The following is a 15,995-nucleotide window of genomic DNA, read 5'->3' as shown; positions in this document are numbered from 1 at the left end:
TCCTTGTTTTTAAAAAAATATTTATTTTAGGCGATTTAAAAGCAGCAAAAAAGTGGGCTTTACAAAGAAGCCTGATAATACCCTAGTTTACGGTCCTCAAACCCAAAATTCAAGAAAATAATCCTCGATGGACTGCGAATTCTAAATTTATTATTCTAAATATATTTTTAGTTTTTTTTTATAAAAAAATCAAAACGTACAAGTAAATTTTGGAATGATTTAAATGAAAATCTCCGTGTGTGTGAGATGAGGGGAGGGTATAACATTAACATAAATGTCATTATTTAACAGAGCGTGGGTGGCTGCTAGGCTGACAGATGGCAACCTTTGACGTTTCGCCTGTCAACGAGAGAGCGGAGCCGAACGATAGTCGATAGAACATCGATATTCCCGAAAACTAGGCCAATCGCGGCCGCCCCACCTCTGATTTGACACGTCAACGACGTCTGCTCGCCTCGTATTTTCGACCATTCGGTTTTTGAAATTTGAAGCGTTCGCTGCGCCCTCGAAAGTGAGACTTTCCAGTTCTTGTGTAGAAAGTGCATTAAGCAAGCCACCCACCCAGTTCCCAGGCGAGCGCTAGCACAAGTCCGGCAAAATGGGAAGTAAGTAGAACGGCCGCAGTCTGCGGCTCCGGAGTGCAGCGGTTTTGTGTGAAAGTGCCGCCCCTGCGATGCCGCTCTCTCTCTCGCACCCCGTCGCTCGCTGCTTACGTATACAAAAAAGATTCGGCGAACCCGAAAACCGAGAAAACTGCAATTGCTGGTTGCCAAAGAGTCTGCATCGCGTGTCTAATGCCTCCGTTTTCATTCACTATTTGCAGTCAAGTTCCTGGAAGTTATCAAACCCTTCTGCAGTATACTGCCGGAAATCGCAAAGCCCGAGCGCAAGGTGTGTATAACAAGCGTTGATTCGAGGGTTAAAGTTCTCGAGAATGCATCGCAAGTGTGGTGTCCCCAGAAATGTTTTAAGCAGTGTGGAAACTAGCGGTCTTTCTGCGTTTTTGTGAGTTTTCCCTGAAGTGAGCTAATCTCTCAACTTTGGCCAGTGTTGCCAGCGCACGCGTTTTGTGGTTGCTTTCACTTGTCAAAAGCGAACATCGCCACGCAAACAGTTTGCTCCTCATTTCGTAGGCGATGGGCAGCCAGCAAACCACCCTGAAAAGAACAAACTGTAGCTGAAATGTGATGAAATAGCTCCTATAGTACAAGACGAATCAACATTTTATTTTGTTTTCCCATTTTTTGTTCATTTTGTAAGTAAATTTACTGTTTTCTACCCAAATATTATGGTTCAACAGCTATAAATTAATATAATTGTAATTGTTTTATGGTTTTTTACGAGTTTCCTTGACGTTTTCATTCATAAACCGCCCGATTTCCACCTCATCGCTTCTGCTACCTTTCTTATCACCTGGCTACTTGTTGCCATACTCCTATTATACACACTCACACACCTCTCTTACACGGATTTTGACAACCAAACGCTACGTGGAAGTGTCAAACTTCGGCTCATCCGAAGAGCCACCCGAACGCCGTCGACGTCAGCTTCGCTTCGTTTGTTTTTGTTGCTCCCAGATGCCAGCGGTGACGACTGCGGATTCGTAGCTGACTTGATTTTGTTTAAACATTTCCCACACGTACACACGGGGAAGCGGACATGTAGGTCAACATAGCGGCACTTTATTTGCCGAGTTTGCTTTCAAGGGTAAACTAGTTCCAAGTTTAAGCCGGATAAATATATCATTATTATAAAACAATGGTTCCAAAATGAAAATAATGAATTTTTGATCTCTTTAAAATATATAAAAGTGGGGCTACATTGATTTTATATAAAATGAAAAGTTACAGAAAGATCACTAGAACTTTTAAGAAAAACGAAACATTTTAGGAGCTAAAAATCAGGAAAAAATGTTTCATAATTTTTAAATGTAGAATAATAAGTAAATAACAATGCTTTGCTAGCATTAATATGCATTAAATTTATAAGAAATTAATACAATACAATTCTGGCATTTAAATATATTTACACTATGCAATTCCTTATGGAACCTTTTATTTTCCACAAAGAAACCTACTTTCAACATGACTCACTCTGAACTGTTTACTCTCCCCCATTCCAGATCCAATTCAGGGAGAAAGTGCTATGGACCGCCATCACGCTGTTCATTTTCCTGGTCTGCTGCCAGATCCCGCTCTTCGGCATCATGAGCTCGGACTCCGCGGATCCCTTCTACTGGATCCGTGTGATTCTGGCCTCCAACCGTGGTACGCTCATGGAGCTGGGTATCTCGCCCATCGTGACCTCGGGCCTGATCATGCAGCTGCTGGCCGGAGCGAAGATCATTGAGGTCGGTGACACGCCCAAGGATCGTGCTCTCTTCAACGGCGCCCAGAAGCTGTTCGGCATGGTGATCACCATCGGCCAGGCCATCGTCTATGTGATGACCGGCATGTACGGCGATCCGTCCGAGATCGGAGCCGGTGTCTGCCTGCTGATCATCATCCAGCTGTTCGCCGCTGGTCTGATTGTGCTGCTGCTCGACGAGCTCCTGCAGAAGGGCTACGGACTGGGATCTGGTATTTCCCTCTTCATTGCCACCAACATTTGCGAAACCATCGTGTGGAAGGCGTTCAGCCCCACCACCGTGACGACGGGACGCGGTACCGAGTTCGAGGGCGCCGTGATTGCCCTGTTCCACCTGATGGCCACCAGGAACGATAAGGTGCGCGCCCTGCGCGAGGCCTTCTACCGCCAGAACCTGCCCAACCTGATGAACCTGCTGGCCACCGTGCTGGTGTTCGCCGTGGTCATATACTTCCAAGGCTTCCGCGTGGACCTACCCATCAAGAGTGCCCGCTACCGTGGACAGTACAGCAGCTACCCCATCAAGCTGTTCTACACCTCCAACATCCCCATCATCCTGCAGTCGGCGCTCGTGTCCAACTTGTACGTCATCTCCCAGATGCTGGCCGTCAAGTTCCAGGGCAACTTCTTCATTAACCTTCTGGGCGTGTGGGCTGATGTTGGTGGCGGCGGCCCGGCCCGCTCCTACCCCATCGGAGGTCTGTGTTACTACCTTTCGCCCCCGGAGAGCGTGGGCCACATCCTGACCGACCCCATCCACGCCTTGCTCTACATCGTCTTCATGTTGGGCTCCTGCGCCTTCTTCTCCAAGACCTGGATCGATGTGTCCGGCAGCTCAGCCAAGGATGTAAGCAGTGCTTGGACCATACAAACCATACAATGGCTTACGAATCCCTTTTTCCCCCGCAGGTTGCCAAGCAGCTGAAGGAGCAGCACATGGTGATGCGCGGCCATCGCGAGAACTCGATGATCCACGAGCTGAACCGCTACATCCCAACGGCGGCTGCCTTCGGAGGTCTCTGCATCGGAGCGCTGTCGGTGATGGCCGACTTCCTGGGCGCCATCGGCTCCGGAACGGGTATCCTGCTGGCGGTGACCATCATCTACCAGTACTTTGAGATTTTCGTTAAGGAGCAGTCCGAGATGGGCGGCATGGGCACGCTGCTGTTCTAAGCAGCCTAGGAGAACACCCGCGATCCAATCAACAGTAACAAATACTTCATCATACTTCCCACACGCTCGCTCGCTCCCATTAAAAACAAACTAAATTACCTGATTGGTTCTTTTTTTCGTCCTCTGTCCAATAACACCCACAGCAAGCGTAAATTGTAAGGCCTTTGGCTGCTATTTCTAACTTCCTAAACCGAGAGAAGCGTCGTACATAAAAGGGCATGAGAGAAACTTTATTTTGAATAGTTTTAGTTGTATTCAAATGTGAGACTATGTTGCTTAAGTTCAATATTTCTGCGAATTGATTGAATTTCAATGCAATAACTTGTTTTAATATTAAATCAATTGAATTATACTTTAAACACCAACGTGAACGGAGACATTGAAATTATTAAAGCGAAGATGTACATCAAACGAACACATGCATACAAATTGTCATAATAAAACGTAAATTAGATAACTTTTTTAAAAGAATTGGGTGTTTTAATGGGGGCTTATTTGGTGTTACTAAGGGATACAGAATTTTGTCATTGATTTATGAGCTGAAGTTGAGGGCTAATATGCATAACCATAGGCTCTGAATGTTTAAGCTCGGCTTAGGAAATGGCGCCCATGTTTGAAAATCGATATCGTCGATTACCCGCTTGTCGCACTATCAGTGGGACCAAATCAAGCCGATTCGAAGGTATTTTTCCTGGAGCGGCGACTGGTCATGCTGGGGCAACAAAAATTGGAAATAGTGGAGCAAAATCGTAAATATTAGCAAATGAGCCACCTAAACGCCCCCCGAACGTGTTGAGTTGAGAGGCCCACAAGCATCGAAGCGCACTTTGCATCCGCCGGATCGAGTCCGCCGCGCAGGAGCTCCCGGGACACCCAGAAAGCCGTGCGAACTCCAGGAGAGGCGATCGGTGCCATGTCAGCTCCGCTGGCCAGAAACTGGCCGTACATCTGGCAGCAGATGAACGCCCTGCTGCACAACACCTCGCCGGTGATCACCCTGATCTGCGTGGTCACCACCTTCGGCTACTTGCTCTCCTTCTCAGAGACCGCCATCCTGCTGCTTAGCGTCACGCCCGGGTACATCCTGCCCAACGGCAAGTTCTGGATATGGACCGCCTTCACGTTCTGCTTCATCGAGCTGCACTGGTGGGAGGTGGCCGTCGATGTGGTCACCGTGGGCCTCTGCGGCAAGATGCTGGAGCCCCTGTGGGGCCAGCTGGAGATGTTCAAGTTCTTCGCGCTGAGCAACTTCGGCGTCTCGCTGCTGACTACGGTCTACTACCTGTTCTACTACATGGTCACCAAGAATCCGACGATCCTCTTCGACGTCCACATCCACGGCCTGGCCGGCTACGTGGCCGGCATCTGCGTGGCCGTGCGCCAGATAATGCCCGATCACCTGATCTTCAAGACGCGCTACGGACGACTGACCAATAGGTGAGCCACTTGGTTATGCCGCAGCCGGGGGTAGCATATCAGGGCACTAAAATGTCATTTGCATGATAAATATAATTAGGAAACAACTGCAAGTTTTAGTATTTAAAGTTGATAGGATAAATAAGTTAAAAATATTATTAAGGATGAATTTTCTATAACAATAATCCCATCGACTCATGAAACCTTTAGACTTCAAACTGTTCACATACCTTTGGACTTGCTGAAATGGTTTACAGGACCACTGACTCACCGACCTTGTAAAATAGGCGTGGGTTTCATTAATTTGTATATGATTCAGCTGGTACTGCAGGTATACATACGATCATATGTAGTTTGTTTCCATAAGCTAACTAATTGTATTGCAAATAATGAGTAACAATGCTATTCAATTATCTTTTTCTACCACCCAGGAACGTTCCCCTCACCGTGCTCATCGCCGCAATTATCTCCTGGGCCATTGGCCTCCTGGACGGCACTTATCCGGCCATGTTTGCTTCCGGATCGCTGGTTTCTTGGATCTATCTTCGCTTCTACCAACACCATCCCAATGGGCGTGGCGACAGCTCGGAGAGCTTCACGTTCGTCAGCTTCTTCCCGAACGTATCGCAGCCGTTTATCAGCGTATTGGTTAATCCCATTTACAACTGCTGTTTGCGGGCGGGCGTGGTCAAGACGCCCACTCCGCTGCGGACGATATCTACGGCCAGCTTGACGTCGATATCGGTGCAAATGCCGGGCGTGGATCCGCATGATATCGAGCGAAGGCGGTGAGTATAAGTCCAAGCTAAATGATATGTTTAATCAGTTCTAACTATGCCTATCTAAAGACCTCATTACCTATTTAATGATTACACCTAATTATTGGTTCTTTAGATAGGCAGGCCAAACTATTGCCCCAGATACTGACTATCTTTGTTCTATTTAGACAAATTGCTTTGAAGGCGCTAAGCGAGCGCTTGAAGACCACGGACTCCAATCGCCACTCCCAGTTGCCCAAGTCGTTCCCGCAGCAGTCGCAGCTGCAGCACCACCACCAGCATGCGCCGCATCAGCAGCAGAAGCATCACAGTCACGGCGGTGGACATGGCCACAGCCACGGCGCGGGCCACAGTCACAGCCATAGAGCGGGCCATGGCCACAGTCATGGTCCCGGTCCCGCTCAGATGCCGCAGCCCGAATTCCTGAAGCCCACCGGCAGCTCCAGCCAGCTGCCCATCACAACGTCGCGGGCGGAGCCGCGCATGATCAGCACAATGAGTCCGATCGCAATACCCATGCCGGCGCCGCCGCCCAAGGAGGGGAATGTACCGGGTCTGGGCGACGAATCCTCAACCGGCGCCGGGGCTACACTTATCAACCTGGACGACGTACCGTCCACGTCTTCGACGGCCTAGACAGTGGTTCTACGCAAACATAAATGAATTTTTGATATTTAAACGAATGATCTAATGATTTACGCCCATGTTTTGTACGATCCTGCATCAAGTATGTACGTACCCGCCCCGAAAACTCGTGTTCCCCTTTTGTAATTACCGTTCGTGTGTTTCGTAGTGTCCTGTAGATTAATGCTTGCTTGCTGCGCACACCGCCGGCCGTGCTTCTAGGAACAGTGAAGTTATCCGAGAAAAGCAAAAACAAATACCTTCCAGGCGATTCGAGAATAACTAGAGCCTTTACATAGATGCATACTTTCTGTTGTAGTCTTTACATGTAATTGAAAATGATGCTTTATTTAGTTAATAACTGTAAATATATTTAAAACTCCAGAAATAGTGTCGTGTTTGAATGGTGTCGTGTTTCCTTTGTAATTCTCCTGTTCAATATTTTCTATTAGCGAACTAAGTGGGGGTTCAATTTTATTATTTTTTAATCGAAAAAGTATTTAATTTATTGTTTTTCAATGTACCTATGTAAAAATTATAACATTGCTTGCGATTTTAAATAACGGATAAGGATAAAAACTAAAAATATCAATGTTGCATTTATAGTCAGAAAAAGTGTAAACCTTATTATTTTATAATATTTTTATACTGTTTTACTTTAGTTAAAACATATTACCCATACGTATCAAATATTTACTGTGCAAATATTTATATGTATCACTCAAAATAAATAAGGAGCGTTAATCAAGAAAACCCAATGCCCATCTAAACTAAGGTAAATCAGCCGCTATATCAAAATTTTAATTATTTAAAAAACCATTTTATTCAAATGTTACTGGTACCTAAACGGTTTGGTATATTTGTTCAGTAGCTTTGCCTTGCATTTGAAGATCTAGCTATGGTCACACTGGCCACCAGCTGGGCGCAACCGTCTGTAATCGATATCGATTCTCCGCTCCGCCCAATTGGGCTCATCCCATACAGTAAAATCTCGGTCAGTCGCGTTCGGATTGCACATTTTCGGTTTGTTTGCTTACCCAGCGCATATGTTTGCTGACCACCCCGCGCTGGTGCGAGTTGAGCCACGTCGGGACTAGGATGATGCCATAGATTCCTTGGCGGGCCAGGCACAGTCACTGCAAGAACAATTCGCACGGGAGGAGGACGAACGGGGCCGTACAGGGTGCTCCCTGCGAAATGGGTCGCAACAACTTCGGGACGCAGCACCAGCAGACAAATGTGAGGCGCCATCGCAATGGTTAGTAAAAACCCCACTCAAAAACACTGATAATGATAAAAACCCAGTGCCAAGAGCTGCGATAAGGGCTAAAAAGCGGAAAGCACACAAACATACAAACACATGTAAACAACTTACTTGCTATCGCTGTTTCGTTTCGTCTTCGTGGACGGTGTGTGTGTGGGAGTGTTTTGGTTTCTGCCTTTGCTTTTGCTGTTTTTATGGCTACGTGTGAGTTGCTTCGTTTCAACAGGGAAAAAGCCAACTAACGGATACCCTATAATTACTAGTACTACTTTCGAAAGGGTACACACCTTAAGGCGCGTGTCTTGCGAAATTGATAGTTTCTTTAAGGAAAATGTATGTTTAATATAATTATTGGTGAATATAATGAGTTATGTGGCGGTTCGGTTTTCATGGTAAAAAAAAATGAACTGAAATGTTTGTGATAGCCCTATTAATACCTATCGATTAACTTAAAATAAGTTGGTCACGCCCACTCTAACGCCTTCAAATGCCCAAAGGTATTAATCTGTCGCTCTCAAAAGCTAAGTAACAGGTATCTGATAGTCTAGGCACTCGATTACAACATTCTGTCTTGTTTTAGTTGTTAGTTGATTACAGTAATTAACCATCGAACAATATAATAATTATTTATAGTGTGGATGTCAGTTTATCTAAAAATCAAAAAACTTTATGTCAAATATTCTATAAGAAGGTATAGAGTCATTGTACTGAATTGTAAAAATGGCATTTCCTTTGGCAAATTCTGATTGTGGCTTTTAATCGAGTTCCTTGGATCTCGAATTCTTGACGTTAATACGAACAACCAAAATAACTATTAGATTTTGACGCATGCAAACCTTATCCAATGTGACTGGACACAAATAATAAATAACTAATTTATAAAAATAAGTCTTTATTCTTGCTTAAGTTTAATAATGGTAGAATGTTCATGTAAATGCTTTTTGCTTTCTTAGTATTAAATTTGTATTTGAATTACAGGAATTAATGCTTAATTGGAAAAACCGACATTTCAACTTTAAAACACATTCATACGTTTATGTATTCCATATGTATATACGCTCCTAGGCGTTTAAGATTGACGCTATCTGTTACATGGTTTTGCACATAAGTGCTTTACAATTAATGGGTATATGAACCAATCGAACCGGCCCAACACGATCTTGTATGCATATTAGCCTTTGTTTTGCCATATTTTCGTCAGTTCTTGGCTCACTTAAATGCCATAACCTTTCCAACAACCACCGATAACCCACTTAACTAGTTTGTAAGCCGCCGGGGTAACTCGTTTATCAGGAACTGAACTGTTTGGCAGGCGAGGTGCCGCCCTTAGGTGTTTCCTTGTGCCGGAGCTTCTTGGACTCCGGGCAGCACCTTTTACTTTCACAAAAACTAAAGCCCGTGTTCAGGGCCGTTTGGTTTCGATTTCGGTCTCTGATTTTTCGCTTTGCATTTGCAACACGGCTTGGCAAATATGCCCCGCAGCAGTAATGCGATTGGGATTGCTGCAGCCCCAGTAGCCGTATCGCCCAAAACAAAGCCAAGTAATCAAGCGAAACGGTGGCCTGATCGACCTGTTGATACCCCATGAATAGAGCTGTACAAAATGTATCAAAACATGCTATTCATAGTTGAGTAGTAACAATAAAATCAATGTTTATTAAGTTTGCGATATGGTCTTCCTAAAATTACTCATACGACCTTGACCCAAATTGCTAAATTATTAGCCAGAAAAAGAAATCCACTGGTGGAAGATTTTCTTATATTATTTCTTTATTTTAAAAAAATAATTCTATTTTAGCGACGTCAGAATTCCTTGTTGCCAGCTGTTTAAATACAGGCTGGCATATTATTTTAAATTTACTTCAATTACAACAAGGTTACGATTACTTAACAGGTGTAGGTACTCATACCTAGTAATCATGATGTAAAATAGGTCAGTCAAAATGAAGAGATCTCTTAAATGGACCTCCTCCGCTCTCATATCACTCTCGGTCTTAAGGGACGTCTTTGTTACACACATCGCATAACAGTCGAGACACTGTCTGCTACCCATTGAAATGTTGTCTGCCTAGGGTTGCCCCAAGATCTCCACCCACCTGGCCGTGTTTCACAGGGTATCTGCCAGCACCTGGCATGGCCGTGTGAGTACCCGGCTGCAAATACGTTGAGAGACACACTCTCGCACACCACAGTGCCCAAATACCAATATATAACCTGCACACGGGCTACTGCCATTCAGATATTCAGACAGTCGCGCAGACAGAGACGGATGGAGGCGATGAAGGCGATGGAGACGGTGGAGGCGAAGGCGGCGACGGCGGCAGCTCCACCTCGAGCAAGAAAAACCACTGAGGGCGATCGCTTGGCGCTCAGTTGCGCGTTGGTTACCACGTATAACGGTTCGCATTAAAGCCCGGACAACCCGAACACCGTCTTTTTATCGCACTCGCCCCACAATCACTCGGCGGAGAGAAAAGTAAATACACACCTTCCGGATAGCCTGCTCCATTAGCTAAGTCAACAAGCAGATAGCAAAGTCCTGATACTATCAAAAACAAAAACATCGTATATAATAAGCTATTCAAACCCTAGATCGTTATCCATTATAAAACGTGCCATCTCTTATATTGTAATTGGTGAAATTAATCAAATATCTTGATTGACATTTTTGAAAGATGACAAGAGTTTATCAGTATATTTTAAAGATTATATTAAAACCAGCTTAATATCATCTAGTACAATAAGGTCCTTAAATCTTATTTCAAAACACTGGCTCATATTTTGATTTCACTCCATTGCAGCTGGCGGTGCCGCAGCAAAATCATCCAACGCAGCCAAACCCTCGCCAACAATGACGGACTACCTGTCGCTGCACTCGCGACTCGCCCAGGTGGGCCAGGAGCACCTGGTGAAGTTCTGGCCGGAGCTCTCAAACGAAGAGCGCGTCGAACTGGTGCGGGACATCGAGGAGCTGAATCTGGATGAGATCAAGAAGTACTTCGATCGGGCCACGGTCTCGATGAACGAGAATGGCATTAAGCTGGACGATCGCCTGCAGCCGCTGCCCGAGGGCAAGCTGATCTCCATTGCCAGGACGCCGTTGGAGCAGTTGGCCGTCTACCGGGATGAGGGTCTCCGGCAGATCAGCAACGGACATGTCGCTGTGTTGCTAATGGCGGGCGGACAAGGTGAGATGATGTTCTCCTCTTCCCATGGCATTATTTGAACGCTTAAGTAACTATGTGGAGAGGGCAACACAAGTGTTTCTACTTGTGTGTATTTAGTAAAATATATTTTCTGGAGCAATTTGGTGGAATGGTTAGAGTTTTATAGATCAACCTGGCAGTTGCTAATCTTTTGTGACGCATAGGTACCTTTGAGATAATCATGAGTTAGCGATAATGATACAAATATCAACGGACTTAGAAGTGTCATAAAATAAAATGACTTTTAGTATTATAAATGTAGATATTGAATGAAATAGAAATACCTCGGTACTTACCAAACCTGACTTCACTCACATTTCCCATCTTCTTCGTGCGTTTTGAGCACAGTACCCACCTCTTTTCAAAGATATTTCCTTTGCTGCCATATAAGGTGAGATATTTTTATCATTCCCCAATCAGCCACCCACCAAACTTGCTTGCTGGTGTGCAGTAAACATGTGTAAGCTGAACTACAGCGAAAACTCCGACATTATCAGGCTGAGTGTGTGCTTTCATAAAAGCTAATTAACTCGATATAAAAGTGCTCCATCGAGCCCACCACCACACGCAAGCCCAATCAGCTGCCCACTCATGCAGCTGCACTGCAAATGTAATTGTGATTCCGTTTGCAAGACAAAAATGAAATAAAATAAAACACGCCAGGCCAGCAGCAGCTTTAAGCCGTTCTTATGGCAAGACTTGCCTTTCTTTTTTATTTTTTTGCTGCTCGGGCCAGTGCTCTTTCGAGTGGGAATATTGAAATTGTGGTCGGCATTTGACATTTCCTTGCGCGAGCCACGATTGACTGGTGGAGTGCAGTCCAGTCACGTAGCTGCCTTTCGGAAAATCAAGAAAACACAGTTTTGAAGTTGGGGCAGGGCAACGAACACAGCCAATAGGCGTAATGTTTTTTCGTTCACGTCCCCCCTCAAGAAGAACAATAAATCGCAGACCCAGATAACGCTTAGATTCCCGAGAATTTTGGGTCGGGCGTGGAAGTTCCGTTTGGCGAACCGATAAGCCATATTCGAATACAGCCGATAATTAAAAACCGGTAGTGGAACTGACCTTAAGCAAGCCGCCTTAAAATGTTAAAATGGTGCAGACAAAAGACACTATGGAGAGCGAGACGATGGTCGAAAAACTTGTTTGTAAGGCCAACCGGGTGGGAAGTCAAAAATGTTGCAGTTCTTGTTAATGAGTGACTAATCGATTCGGGGATGGGAAAATATCTGCTACAATACTTTTTCAGGGTAGATAATAATAAAATAGGGAATTATCTAGTTCCCAACTAATGTTTGGTCCTCCTTGCAGGCACACGACTTGGCTTCGACCATCCCAAGGGAATGTACGACGTGGGTCTGCAGTCGCGGAAGACTCTGTTCCGCATTCAGGCCGAGCGGATCCTGAAGCTGGAGGAGCTTGCCCAGGAGGCGAGTGGCAAGCGTGGTCACATCACCTGGTACATAATGACGTCGGAGCACACGGTGCAGCCCACTTACGACTACTTTGTGGCCAACAACTTCTTTGGCTTGAAGGCGGAGAACGTGCTGCTGTTCGAGCAGGGATCGCTGCCGTGCTTCGAATACGATGGACGCATCATTCTGGACGAGAAGCACCGAGTGGCGCGAGCACCCGACGGTAACGGAGGCATCTACAGAGCGATGAAACGCCAGGGGATACTGGACGACATGCAGAAGCGGGGTGTATTGTATCTGCACGCCCACAGCGTGGACAACATCCTGACTAAGGTGGCCGACCCCGTGTTCATCGGCTACTGCGTGCAGGAGAAGGCCGACTGCGCCGCTAAGGTGGTGGAGAAGGCGGCGCCCAACGAGGCCGTCGGTGTGGTGGCCATTGTCGATGGCAAATACCAGGTGGTGGAGTACAGCGAGATCTCGGCCAAGACAGCAGAGATGCGCAATTCGGACGGCCGGCTGACCTTCAGTGCTGGCAACATATGCAACCATTTCTTCAGCTCCAGCTTCCTGCAGAAGATCGGCAGCACGTTCGAGCAGGAGCTCAAACTGCACGTGGCCAAAAAGAAGATTCCCTTCGTCGACAACGCCGGCAAGCGGCTGACCCCCGACAAGCCGAACGGAATCAAGATTGAGAAGTTCGTTTTCGATGTGTTCGAGTTCGCCCAGAAGTTCGTGGCCATGGAAGTGCCTCGCGACGAGGAGTTCAGTGCCCTGAAGAACTCCGATGTGGCTGGCAAGGATTGCCCCAGCACTGCCAGGTCGGACCTGCATCGACTGCACAAGAAGTATATCGAAAGCGCCGGCGGCATCGTGCATGGTGATGTCTGTGAGATCTCGCCGTTCGTCACGTACGCCGGGGAGAATCTCGCCTCGCAGGTTGAGGGCAAGTCGTTCACCAGCCCCGTCTACCTCCGGGACACCCGCGACCCCCTGCACGGACACCTCTAATCCGGGTGTAGCATCGACCCATAGACTGATGGACGGATGGTAGTTGTTTCGGTTACTTGTACATTTTTCGTTTACCGTCTTTGAACGTCATGATTCCCAAACTAATAGTTAGCACACGGAAATTCCATTGATTTCAGTACTTAAAGGAGACTTGTAAAAATGTGTTACCTATTGTGTCCGTTGTTTTTTCGTTTTGGAAATAATTGTGCAATCGTAATGTGAATATATACAATATATAGAGCATGTAATGATATGAATATTTTAATATGTTGTAAAATACAAAAATTATAAGTACGGCCAAGCGAAATTGTTGTCACTTCTTGGGCAAGTAATATTATAAAGTAAATAGAAAATCTATCCCTTGTGTGAACAGGTGTCTTTGTCTGTTTACAAGGTTCTTGAGTAGATATCAGATAAATGGCTTATTTGAACAATGCAGTTTGCAATTCCTCCAGCTATCTTTTGTCTGCAGATGGACTAGACAAATAAAATCTATTGCGCTTTAAGAAAGTTTTAGTGCAAAGTGAGCAAAGTTTAGTAAAAAGAAAACTATTAGAACCTTTCTTTAAAACTTTGGTTACCATGTTTAATAGTTGTTATCACATCGTTATCAATGATAGAAGAATCTTTATTTAAAGATTTAAAACGTGACAAGAGAGTGATTTTAAACCAAAATTAGAATTAACTTTTTAAAGAAACTATAATCCATTATACTTCAAAAGTTATTACTACATACTTATAAATCTTTCCCTTTTTCAGAGTGGAACATCATGCTAATTCTACTTATTTACGCAACAATAAACCAGAAGGGTGGACTACAATCAGGGCGTGAACAATTATCAGGGCATTTTCCAGAACCCTGATCTATCAGCGCTCAAATTCAAACTTTCCGCCAAAGAACTCAGGGCGCTGGCACACTTTTTCGGCCAACGGTAACACTCGGAGCGTGAACAATCATGTCACGTTTTTTCAAACTCCCAGTGGCATATTGTAACCGTCGTGCGACGGTCACGCTAGAACGAACTGGCGTCAAAATTTTGATGTTAATCAATAGCAATTAGATAATAAGTGAAATTATGCTGAGGCAATTGACACGGTCGGTGAGCCTGACCTCGCGGCTGCTCAAGCGGGTCACCTATGCCACGAACTCGCCGACTGGCCAGTCCCAGATTCCGGTGACCAAGGCCCTGGAAATAGGGCAGTGGGCGGAAAAGCTCAAGGCCGCCGGAGTGGAGGACGCGGAATTCAACCTCAAGTGCATCGTGTCGCATGTCCTGAAGCGAAAATTCGTAATGTTTCTGTCAGAAAATGGGGGCCATCAGTCAAACTAACCTCTCTTGTCATCCGCAGAATACCGTTCCGGACTCCTTCGATCAGCTGCACTTCAATGCCGGCCAGCTGGCGGACTTTGAGCGCTTCCTGGAGGCCCGCTGTGCCCGGATGCCGCTGCAGCACATCATCGGCGAGTGGGACTTCATGGACATCACCCTTAAGACCTCGCCCTCGGTCTTCATTCCTCGACCCGAGACGGAGGAGTTCATGCGCCTGGTGATCGACGATCACAAGGATGCCAAGCACGTCGATCTGCTGGAGGTGGGCTGCGGCTCGGGCGCCATGTCCCTGTCCATGCTGCACAGCCTGCCGCAGGTGGTGGCCACCGCCATCGAGAGGAGCAAGGCGGCCACCGTGCTGGCAGCGGAGAACGCCAAGATGCTGGGTCTGCTGGACCGCTTCAGGGTGCTCAACCACACCATGGAGGAGGACAAGTATTTGCCGCAGGAGCTCAAGGACCAGAAGTACGACCTGATCATCTCCAATCCGCCGTACGTCAAGACGGAGGAGTTCCAGTTCCTTCACCCCGAGGTGGTTGTGTGAGTAGAGTCTGCTTATGCCACACGATCCAGTTCTCTGACTACCTTGTGCCCTTAGTTATGAGAACCTCAATGCCCTGGACGGTGGCTCCGATGGATTGAGGGTGGCCCGCCTGGTCTTTGAACTGGCCTGCCGGCATCTACGTCCCGGCGGCAAGCTCTGGCTGGAGCTGGGAAACGACCATCCGCCGATGGTGAAGACCATCATGAACCTGAAGTACGAGGGCCGCCTCAGGTTCATCGACAGCTACAGTGACCAGTATAAGCGCGAGAGGTTCGTCCAGATCGAGAAGGTCTAGGCGGTGTTACCTCATCGCTGGGACAGGATTAGACGATTTAGACAATGCAATTAGCTGTTACGATGCCCATGCATTTAGCTGTGATTTGATTTATGACCACAAAACCTGCACGCTGCCCAGAGACTCACACGCATATATATTGAATATATATCGCTATTAATCTTAAACTTTTAATCTTGTTGCAACAGTTCATTGAAATCTATATGTTGATTATATAGCCATTAATTTAAGAGTTTTGTGAATGAACCCTGCAGAAATAGAGCGAGCAGATCGAAAAAGTATTACTTCATAGGTAGGCAACTAGCTTTTTACTATTTATCTACTACTTGATATATGACCAATATAAAGCGGTGATGATCAGATTGTAGAGATCGTGAAGGTCTTAGCTGGCTACCTCGTAGATATGGCCACATGATTCGGATAATTCTGTGAGCTACTGCGCTTTGATTAACGACCATAGAGTTGGCGTATAAGCATATAAACACACATATGTCAGCAAATTCTTATAGCGCCATATTTAAATGAGTTTATCACCAGTTTAATACACAAGATGTATTTTTTAAATTG

General features: G+C 45.9%; 4 protein-coding genes across 7 annotated transcripts; all 4 read left to right on the top strand.

The window, feature by feature from the left end:
- Positions 1 to 404: 404 nt before the first annotated feature.
- LOC108033885 (protein transport protein Sec61 subunit alpha) lies at positions 405 to 4,011 on the top strand. The gene is made up of 4 exons (XM_017108530.3): positions 405 to 605; positions 824 to 891; positions 2,123 to 3,214; positions 3,277 to 4,011. Exons 1-4 carry the CDS (start codon positions 599 to 601, stop codon positions 3,538 to 3,540), a joined length of 1,431 nt encoding a protein of 476 aa, XP_016964019.1. The 5' UTR covers positions 405 to 598; the 3' UTR covers positions 3,541 to 4,011.
- Positions 4,012 to 4,217: 206 nt separating this feature from the next.
- LOC108033886 (transmembrane protein 115) lies at positions 4,218 to 6,747 on the top strand. Of its 3 annotated transcripts, none has more exons than XR_007763532.1 (4): positions 4,218 to 4,977; positions 5,388 to 5,744; positions 5,903 to 6,462; positions 6,529 to 6,747. XR_007763532.1 is itself a non-coding variant. In XM_017108531.3 (3 exons), the coding sequence occupies exons 1-3, from the start codon at positions 4,454 to 4,456 to the stop codon at positions 6,369 to 6,371; spliced, it is 1,350 nt and encodes a 449-aa protein (XP_016964020.1). In that variant the 5' UTR covers positions 4,218 to 4,453; the 3' UTR covers positions 6,372 to 6,747. The 3 variants fall into 3 exon arrangements, 1 of the variants encoding a protein (XP_016964020.1); XR_001768706.3 differs by having other exon boundaries at positions 5,903 to 6,466; XM_017108531.3 differs by having other exon boundaries at positions 5,903 to 6,747.
- Positions 6,748 to 7,293: 546 nt separating this feature from the next.
- Positions 7,294 to 13,559, top strand: LOC108034025 (UDP-N-acetylhexosamine pyrophosphorylase). 2 transcript variants are annotated; one of them, XM_017108764.3, is made up of 3 exons: positions 7,294 to 7,617; positions 10,425 to 10,811; positions 12,144 to 13,559. In XM_017108764.3, the coding sequence occupies exons 1-3, from the start codon at positions 7,557 to 7,559 to the stop codon at positions 13,256 to 13,258; spliced, it is 1,563 nt and encodes a 520-aa protein (XP_016964253.1). In that variant the 5' UTR covers positions 7,294 to 7,556; the 3' UTR covers positions 13,259 to 13,559. The 2 variants fall into 2 exon arrangements, with proteins under 2 accessions (XP_016964253.1, XP_016964254.1); XM_017108765.3 differs by lacking the exon at positions 7,294 to 7,617 and adding an exon at positions 9,943 to 10,099.
- Positions 13,560 to 14,235: 676 nt separating this feature from the next.
- On the top strand, positions 14,236 to 15,709 carry LOC108034296 (MTRF1L release factor glutamine methyltransferase). Its single transcript, XM_017109158.3, has 3 exons — positions 14,236 to 14,547; positions 14,609 to 15,129; positions 15,188 to 15,709. Exons 1-3 carry the CDS (start codon positions 14,335 to 14,337, stop codon positions 15,426 to 15,428), a joined length of 975 nt encoding a protein of 324 aa, XP_016964647.1. The 5' UTR covers positions 14,236 to 14,334; the 3' UTR covers positions 15,429 to 15,709.
- The last annotated feature ends 286 nt before the right edge of the window (positions 15,710 to 15,995 follow it).

Source organism: Drosophila biarmipes, chromosome 2L (genome assembly GCF_025231255.1).
Source record: "Drosophila biarmipes strain raj3 chromosome 2L, RU_DBia_V1.1, whole genome shotgun sequence".
NCBI lineage: Eukaryota > Metazoa > Arthropoda > Insecta > Diptera > Drosophilidae > Drosophila > Drosophila biarmipes.
Note: the sequence above shows the minus strand (reverse complement) of the source record. Positions and strands in the feature narration are given on the sequence as shown.